The sequence below is a fragment of the Centruroides sculpturatus genome, unplaced genomic scaffold (genome assembly GCF_000671375.1).
Source record: "Centruroides sculpturatus isolate CEXI.00-Female unplaced genomic scaffold, Cexi_2.0 scaffold1045, whole genome shotgun sequence".
NCBI lineage: Eukaryota > Metazoa > Arthropoda > Arachnida > Scorpiones > Buthidae > Centruroides > Centruroides sculpturatus.
The window spans coordinates 188,519-198,701 of record NW_019385380.1 but is presented as its reverse complement, the minus strand read 5'-3'; the positions used below and the strand labels follow the sequence as shown (position 1 = coordinate 198,701).

The 10,183-nt window shown below is 31.4% G+C and overlaps 1 protein-coding gene across 1 annotated transcript in view; it reads right to left on the bottom strand.

The window, feature by feature from the left end:
- The window catches only part of LOC111638346 (DDB1- and CUL4-associated factor 15-like), a 10,695-nt gene extending 3,113 nt beyond the window's left edge, over positions 1-7,582 (bottom strand). The window contains exons 1-4 of the mRNA XM_023384042.1: positions 7,451-7,582; positions 7,273-7,358; positions 3,672-3,730; positions 3,525-3,591 (exon numbers count right to left, since the gene is read on the bottom strand). Coding sequence (XP_023239810.1) covers positions 3,525-3,591; positions 3,672-3,730; positions 7,273-7,358; positions 7,451-7,525 — 287 coding nt within the window. The 5' untranslated portion in view covers positions 7,526-7,582. The remainder of the gene's footprint in view (positions 1-3,524; positions 3,592-3,671; positions 3,731-7,272; positions 7,359-7,450) is intronic.
- Positions 7,583-10,183: the final 2,601 nt, after the last annotated feature.

Here is a 10,183-nt window from a genome sequence, read left to right as displayed (position 1 = left end):
AAAAAATTAGGAATGTGTCAAATCGTATGGTTGCTGTGGATAGTAAGTGTAGGTGGAAGGATAGTGAAGATAGGCAATACAGAAATTGTAAGAATTTTTAAATATTTATTGTCGGGAAATGTCTGTGTTCTTAACTAGTTTTAGTGATAATTGTACCGAAGATGTTTTTATTGTTGATTGTTGTTAATTATAGAAAGTGTCGTTGGAAGGCCTGCTGAAGAGGGACGAGCAAGTCCGAAACACATGTTTAAAGTGTATGTGTTCAGGTGAACTAAATAAAGAACATTATTTTTGAACTGTAAAACTAAATATCTGCATCCATAATTCCAGTATAATAAGTCCTGTTAATATATAGATTGTACTTGTAATACAAAATAAATTTTAAATACAGTTATAAAAAAAAGGACGAAAAAGGCATATTAATTAAATATCTGTGCATTACTTATCAAATGTATCAAAGCAAGCACGGACATGAAAAACCATTGCATGTCCACATTTGCTCACGGTGAGATGTGACGATATTTGATATTAGAATCTATCAGTTTTGTATGGTCATGCTTTCATAAAACGCTATAAATTGGTTCATTTGATATGACATGTACTTATTTGTGATTTGAACTTTGAATATAATTATTTATTGAGAAGTACTGCTGTACTACAAAAAATAAAATCAGAGGACACAGTTTATTTGAGTTTGAACAAAAATCTTCTGTTTCAAGTAATTACATACTGTTTTTTTTTTTTTATCACAGGGGCTGTTGAAATTGTTTGTTAACAAAAGTTTTTATTTCTTCAGATCAGGGGTGTCCAACTCGCGGCCCGCGGGCCGCATGCGGCCCAAGGCAAGTTCGAATGCGGCCCAATAAACGTGTAAACAAAACCGACAAATTGTTTTATTTTATTTACTTTTTTATTTCAATGGCATAAACTCAAAAAAGAAGTTTCACAAAGCCATAAACTTTTATACATATTTTATTTTTGAGTGAAAAGAAAATATTTTCAAATACTTGGAGATGTGTGAATGACGAAGGTGTGTGAATGACGAAGGAATACTATAAAAAGCTGGAGTTGTGACTGAAAGGATTACAGACCCAAATTTAAGAAAAGGAGAGAAAGGTCAAAAGATAAATAGTGAGAAAGGTTAAATAGACCTTCTGTTATGCAAATATTGGCCTTTAATTTTCCAACCTTTCCTCACTACTTTTTATCTTTTGACCTGTCTCTCCTTTTCTCAAATTTCGGTCTATAATCCTTTGAGTTCCAATTCCAGCATTATTTAGTATTCCTTCCAGCGTTGTAAGATTTCTCTACTTTGCGCCAAATTTCGCTACCACTTTTTAGTTTGGCGTAAAAATTATCATTTGGCGCATTGGCTACTTTTTGGGCTACATATTATTTATAAATATATAGTCGAATAAAAATACACTTTAAAATTGTGTTTCGTCATTTTTTTATTAATTAGAGACCCAAATAAAACAAATATTTGTGTTTTTCAAATAAATTTTTGTCTGTCTCCTCTATAATAAATGAATTTATCTATTTCTAAGTAAAAATTTAAAGTGTCTGTAGAATTAAGTTTTTAAAATATTCGTTTTCATAATAAAGCTATAATACTTATTACTATAATCTAGACATGTTAATCCTTAAATATACTTGTATATTTAAGGATTAGGTCGCAAATATATTATATATACTTGTGGCCCAAAACACCATGACTTTTTCCAATGTGGCCCAGAGGAACAAAAAGGTTGGACACCCATGCTTCAGATAATAATATGACTGAACCAAAAAAGAAATGTAGACAGTACTACTTGTCTGCATTTCTGCAGCATAAACGAGGATCTCAAGATAACTCAAACAGGGTTATCAAATGTTTCGGCTGCAACAAGATATTCCACTTCTGTACCCAGCTCTATGGACTGTTGTACAAAAATATTTGCTGGCATTTCCATTGTTGTAACTGGTAGAGAGAGGCTTCAGTGTAGTTTTAAACCTGCTTCAGAACAGACATTGATTGCATATCACTGAATGTGGAGATTTGAGAATGCAACTCACTAATTTAAAACCATATATAGATAAACTGTTGACAGATCACCAGGTGCACCCTCTCATTAAATCCAGTTTCCCAAGTTAATTTATTTGGTATTCTTATTTTTATAAATCGGATTAAAATCTTTTGTTGTTGTAATTTTGTTGTTTTATTCTTTCTAAATATGTTCATTTTTTCTCTTCATTTTTATGTTTAATAAAATGATTTTAATATTTGTACTTATTTTGAATTTGCATATTTATTTCATAAATGTCAAAAATTAAAAAACTCTGCTTGTATTTTTTTGTTTTAATTTTTGTTAGTGTAGGTTTTGATACTAAATGTTGCACAAGATAAAAGGACTACAGAATATGGCATTATCTTTTTCAATCATTAATTACAAGTAATTAAAATGAAAAGTTTGATATCTAGTGAAATATTTAATATTGAGTACTGTACAAATTTATTAATTTTGAGTAAGTAAAGTAAACGACTAGGTGGTCAATGATTTTAAAAGTTTTCGGTAAAGGGGTCCGTGGCCGAAAAAAGTTTAGGAACTCTTGATCTAGTTTATAAAGTTAAAACTTCAATTTTATAAATTGCTTATCAAAGACCTTAAATTATAAAAGATAAAAGTATCATATATAACATTCTTTAAAAGCAGAAAAGCTTTTGCCCTGGATAGGTCCCCTCTCATTAGTTTGTTAACATTGTTGTCATTTAAACTGATACAAACTGTTGTTTACATGAAACCTCCAATAAAGGAAATAGTTACAAAATTTAAAAAGAGATTTAAGAATTAGCAGTAACTGCAATGATTTATTATACTATCACAAGTGTGGTACAGAATACTTGAAGAAACTCATCCACTCCCATGCTAAAGCACTACAAAGCTGTTAATAAGGCTTGAGATGATCTAAAAAGTATTAAAATTCAATTCAGTGAAAAATAACTATTAAGTTTTTTTGTTTTCATAACTGAATAGCAGATTCTTGTAACAATGCCCATTAACAGTATAAATAAGTTTGTGTTGTGAAATAACAATTAACAATATATTACAATATAGCATTACGTAAGCAATGTAGTGCATTATAAATTTCAATTTTTTTTTTGGCATTATCTTGGTTTCTTCTCTAAACTACATATGCTAGTACAAATTGTAATCACAGCTTAAATATGCTACTTTGTACATTTACTGAATGCTTTTATAAATATATAACAAGTGATGCAATTTACATAGATGTTGCTGTATAAGCTAAACTTCAAATAAGTATCCTTTTTTCATACTGCATGTTTTTCTCTAAAAAATTTTCTTGTAATAGTTCAATTTATCCAAAATTTTTAAAATATGTTTTCTAATTTTTGAATTTCAGTGGTATTTAATAAATACTTTCTCAAATTTTAAAAAGTTTGAATTACTTCTTGTCAAGTATTTCCTGTAATCCTTGTTTAAATGGTGGTCAGGGACTAATAATTTCTATTAATCTTTACTTACCTTTTTTGTGTTTTAGGATGAGGATCTATTTCTTTTAATTCATCTGTATCCATCACAGAATAAATACCTGTATAAAATACAAAACACATAAGAAACAGCCAAACATTTTTGACAAATTTTAGAAAATACAAGCTTGATTAAAATTACCACTTGAAATATTCCATTCAAATTTAAAACCAGTTTGATACATGTGTCTTCCCAAATTTCTGAAAAATATGATTAAAATTAATACACAGAGAAATTTGTCTAAATACACTATATATTTATATTTTCATTAATCCTCATCACAACACTATATTAAAATAAAAATTTCATTTAGGAATATTAATAATAATATTTGCCAAATTACCATATTTGAAAAATTTTACTAGAAATTTTATTTAATTACATTCATTAATAATTAGACAAATTTACTATAAGACGAAATATATTTTCATTTATTGAATACATAATTATTATGTATATGAGAATAATTCAAATGAAAACAATAATTTTGTTATAAATTACATTTACTGCATGTCAGGCAACATTTGTTTTACTTTTCAAGAAAAATCTTCTCTCTCAACAGACTTTATCTAGAATGTCACTTTCTTTCTTTTTCTTGGGTTTATATGGAGATGTCAGTCACTTGGGTTACATTCTCCAATAAGCTGCCGCTTGGTGGTTAGATGAAGCGACCCATTTGGCAAATAAACAATTCCAAGGCCGTCATGTGCTGGCTCGGCAGTACATCGGCAGACGCCCAGTAAATCGGAATTAATGAGCGGGTCAGGTTGAGGTTGAGGGACAGATTCGTACTGAGGGTACGTTGAAGCCCATTGTAACGTGGGCTCCCATTTAAGCCAGTAGTGATACAATGTTTCCTCTGTGCCACAGTAAGGGCACACCGGCAAGTTGCGGAGGCAACGGGAGTGCAAGAATGCATTCAGTGGGGCCGTGTCCGTGCAGAGGCAGGCCAGCAAAGCTTCAGTTTGGCAGGATGAAGCATATTGATAAGGCCACTTGGTGAAGGTGGTCGCACCCCTTTCTGCAAAGGCTTGGCATCCATGAGTCGATGAGGTTTCGGATGATTAATCTTGTGATGCTCCGAGAGAGATCATTTGGCTGTAGCAGGCACCATATTGTGCCAGTATGAGTGCCAGTGCTTGCGGCCTTGTCGGCCACTTTGTTGACTGGGATGCCCACATGCCCAGAGTCCACCTGATATGAGGGGTGTTGAAAATGATGTGATAGTCACCGCCAGGTCTATGATGAGTGGCAGTGACGAATGGGTAACTGCCACCATTGCTTGAAGGACTGACCAACTGTCAAAAATGATGACTGTCAGGCGGTAGAGGGGCTGAATAAGGTGAAGGGCCTGCTGGATGGCCAGGGCCTCTGCTCCAAAGATGCCACTAATAACATGATACTGTCATGATAGAAGAATTTAGGTTGCTTAAAGAGTTATTTTTGTGTTGCCTTTTTCATGAGCTCATCATTTCAAAAAGGCCTTCTCCAAGTGCTTCTTTTAATGGCCTGAAAATATGGTAATCATTTGTATGTAGGATAAATCTTTAGTACTTTCATCTTAAATTTTGTGATCATGGATACCATTTGATATGAGGAATAAGGAAATTTATTATCATATTTGCAGCTGATTCTTTCAGACAGCAATTTGAAGCATTTATATCTAACAGTGGGTTTCAGACTATTCTCCAACTGGTCTCAATAGAACCCTTACTGTCCCAAAACACAATCAACATGACCTTTCTAACTGATGGTGTCATAATAAAGTTTTTAGGTTCATATCAAATTACACATCAAAAAGTTGAAGATGCAATCATATTTTTTGGTTGTTGTTTTGCCAGAGCCAAATTTGCACATAAGATAAACAAACTGTAGCTTTGACCATGCATTAGGAGGTACATTTTTTTTGTGTATTTTATTTTATTTTATTTATATCAAATTAAATTCATTAATATCATTATATCAAATTTTCTCGTGGGAGTAATATATTTTCTCACAGTAAAATGTAGCCTATGTCCATCTCCAACATGTAAGCTATCTCTGTGCCAAATTTTATTAAAACCTGTTCAGCGGTTTAGACGTGAAAAGGTGACAGACAGACAGAATTACCTTCGAATTTATATTAGTATGGATTAATATGAATTTCTGCTATAAGGAGTACGCGAGTTTGAGCTCTTTCTTGAACACTATTTAAATTGCCATTTTTATACATTACAGAACCACTGTTCTAAGCAGATACAACAATACCTACAAAATACTTAACTTTTTAGTCATTATTGTGGATGTTTGTCATTGAAATACTGATGCTAAAATTATAATTTATATATATTTATATTCAGTTGATAAAGTTTCTACATTAGCAACTGATTACATGAAATAATAATCCAATGGATCCCTTCCAATATCTCAACATATTTGAAACAAAGAATTAATGTCCATTAACCTTTCAACAGTCAGGTACAGTGGTGATATTCAGCAGGTTCGCACAGGTTCGGCCGAACCCATTGTTAACATTTTCAAAGTTTTTCGAACCTTGTTAAATACATGTAACATTTCTCAGTGGTTTTGTTTCTTTTAAAAAATATATTAAAATATATGTATTATACTCTGTAACACTACTAAACTAGAGCATTATACCCCATTTGCATTGGTGCGACCTCTCTCGACCGTTTCAATCTCAACTGAAATGACGTTCAATCGCGATCGACTCAAGAAAGTTCTTGAAACTAGATCCAGTCACAAGAGAGATCCCACAATCCCGCATGTGCGAGAAAATACAAGATGGCTACCGACAGCGAAATAAAAAAGATATTGTATTTCGAGAGACAATGACATCTGCCTATTATTAGATATATTTAAGAAAAAGTATTGTATTTATTTCTAACCAAAACTTCCATTTTGTTTGTTGGTGTTCGTGACTTACCACATAGTTATGTCAGTTTTATCATCGTGTGTAATATATATATTTTTTGTTTATATGGGTATCTTAAGGTCAGTTTTTGTGCTAATGTTGCTAATTTGAGCGAAAAAAAATTGTTAAGGAAAAATATTCTGTTAGCAAACCCTTTGTTAAATATTTTGAATATCACCACTGGTCAGGTTTGGTGCTATCTCAAAGTAGTGGAGAATGAACATGGATAATTTTTAAAGTATTTTTCCACGCATTTTTTTCTCATTACTGTTTTGGGAAAAGATTTTGTAAACAGTTATGTCTAGTAAAGAAAAGTTTTTCTATTGTTACCTAATTCCTTCTTTATGTGAATTTTTTCTTCGTGGCAGTTTTTGGCTAGTTTTTGGCAATACCCCAAAAGAATTTAACAGATGTATCCGTCCCTCACCACTGCCACACAAATCGCCCTGGATGGATATATCCGTCCCTCACTGTCGAGTGGTTAATTTGTAAATTCTAGTATAGTATAGTACAACGTGCAAAAAATATTCTTGTTTGATAGTGCTACATTAAAATCAGTAATGTACAAATGTACCATACATATTAATACAGTAATTCTTGGCCAATTCCATATACTTTTAAGTTTACAATACGATTGATTGGGATGTTGAATAGTTATGTCAAACATAATAATTGTTATTTGAACTGCAATAAAACTTTAGAAACATTTATGTGTTTTATTAGCCACTATATCACAATTCATAAAAATAAAAAAAACATCTATTTATTCAATCTGAAATGAAACTATTATTATAATGAAATATTCTAATTACAACTATTTTGAAAACTTACAGTGCATCTTCTCCATCTTTTTTTTCAACTTTAGCTTGAACAAGCATCAAAACCAGTATCACAGCTATTGATGAAACTGGACAAAGCTAAATAATAATAACCAAAATATACTATTAGAGCTATATTTAGCAAAAGCATGGCTCTAACATAATTTGTTAACTTTATTTACAAAACTTACATCTATGATTTGAACATCATAGTCACTAAATGCTAAATACTTTACTCCAGCTGCAGTGCATATCTTTTGTCCCATTTCATGTATGTACAGTTCAATATCAAATATGAGTTGATGAATGATAACTGACTGACCTTGCTAAAAAAAATTAGTAATATATTAATAATAAATTCACGATGCAGAAGCTTTCATTCATTAAAAAACAAACTTTCTGGAAAGAAAGAAAAATTTTGGTCATTTTAATTGTTATATATGCAACTTTTTGACGAATGATGAGGCAATATACAGTAAAACCCCACTAACTCAAAATTTCTTGACAATAGAAAAATTATAATTGAGTGTTTTCACAATCCAGAAAACTTTAATATCACACTCTCTAGTACTTACTAATACATTGTATTGTCATGAAATTTTTTGAGTTCATTTCTTCTAATAATAAATTCAACAATATAACCTACTAAAGCTCAGTAAGAAGTTTTACTGAGCTTTAGTAGGTTATATTGCTGAATTTATTAAATAACCATCATAATAAATTAATGTACTGTATATCAATCTTGTTTTTCTATGTTGTTAGAGAAAACATCAGAGAAAACTTTGACATTCATAAACTCAGACATTAAATTAATGTCGGTTGTAATGGACATCATTTACAATATATTTTGCTGTAGTGGCCACGCACACACATCATAAATCTTTAGACAATGTGAAATAGTCTTGTTCAAGATGAATGTTAGTAAAATTACTATATTTTCTTAATTGGTGATGTATTGCATCACCAATTAAGTGATTTAAAAAATTAAGTGACACATTTAAAAAAGTGATGGGTGCATTCAATAAATAGCAAACACTATTTAAATTGCCATTTTTATACATTACATGCATGTCTTAAAACATACAATAACAAATTCTTTAATTATTTTCTTGATGAATTGTTAAAAGTATCATATACACCACTCCACACTGAGATATAGGTAACAACAGATACAGAACCAATTTCCGGTGCATATAATACAAAGAGCAAAGACTACATAAACATTTTCCAACTCCTTCTGAGTTATTTTTCAGGTGCAACAGAATGGTTACTCAATGGAATGTTGTCCGAATAAATGTCCATTTGTAAAAAAATTTTTTTTGAATAATGTAATTCGAACAACCTTTTAAACTATAAATTCAATACTACAAAGGCATTGTCGTGTGCAAAATTATACTTGTTTTCATCCATTTTTACCATCCTTCAAAATGGAAAGGACACTCCCAACCCTAGAGGATTTCCCTACAGTATCTCCATCAGAGACACCAGATATGATAGAGACCTCTGTATAGTACATTGGATCCATTAGATGTTCTATGAGAAGGAGAATATAAAAACATCTCTCAGATGTGCAACATGCCAGAACATCCACAGTCCTCTCTACAAATATGGCAGATCCAGAAATAGTTGTGGGCTTCACATGGGCCACACTCCTCCTTATAACATCAAACACAGAGCATCTCAGATGGTTGAAGGCCATAGAAATTTTTAAAGCTAATTTTGAGTCATTGTGTATAAATTTTAAGAAAGAAATGGTGTTGTTGATGGCCTGGTAAGCCCTGTTCTACATAACATTATGGTCATTAATTAATTAAGCGATTGTTATGTGCATGACAACACCCACATAGCATTGAATTTATATTTTTAGTTTCAAAAGGTTGTTCGAATTATTGTTTTAAAAAATATTTTACAAACAGATGTTTGTTCGAATAATGTTCCATTAGATAATTGTTCTGTCACACCTGAAGAACAACTCAGGAGGAGTTGGTGTTTGTGCAGTGTTCGTTTTTGTATTATATACCCTGGAAATTGGTTCTGTGTCTGTGGTTACAAGTTTCATCAATAAAGAATGAAAGTACTAATATGAGAAATGCAATTCAGAATCCATCATAATTCAAACCAATACAAATACAAATTGTAGATGTTAAAGCAACAGTCACACGAACATCTCTCTTGCTCTAGGTAATCTACAGCAGACACTGAAAAGTCTTGATATGCACTTAGCTTGACCATATTGGCACTCAGCAGTATGCGCATTGCAACATATGTAAAAACGTCATGTGGTCACTTCTGTTTAAAATGCAGTAAAGCTGAAATTTGCATTATAATGTACTGTACATTAGAATGGACATTAATTTAACACGTGTCCTGAGCTGTAGTGAGGTTTACTAAACTTATAAAATTCTTGAAATATGTCAATATATTTTTTAATCAAAGTTTTGAAAAAATGATTCTGAAAAAATGATTCTGAAAATATATTAAACTTTTTCAACAAATTAATTTATTTACCATCAGTTATAAAAAAAATCCAGCAATGAGATGAATAACTTTTCTGGTGAAAAATATTTGTTTAAGAAACACTCAGACACACTAGCACAAAGTTAAAATTGTCTGTGGTACCATTTATGAGATTTTATTAAAAAATAACTCTTATTATTATTATTATTATGTGTTGGGTTTAGTGGGTTATACTCAGTACACACCTGTGGCTGTGTACTATGCCGGACCAGAGTCAAGGCATAGCAACCAAAACAAAACTAAAATTAAATGTGTGTGTCAGTGTCTGTATTCAGGAATTTCCTAACAATGTGGCATGTATTCAATATAGTGGCCTTCTGTAGTGTGATGTATGTATTTCTACTCAATTGTAATGTTCCCAGGCTTTTGTGTAGTGTGTGTGGTATCACACCTGTACAGGAGAGAAC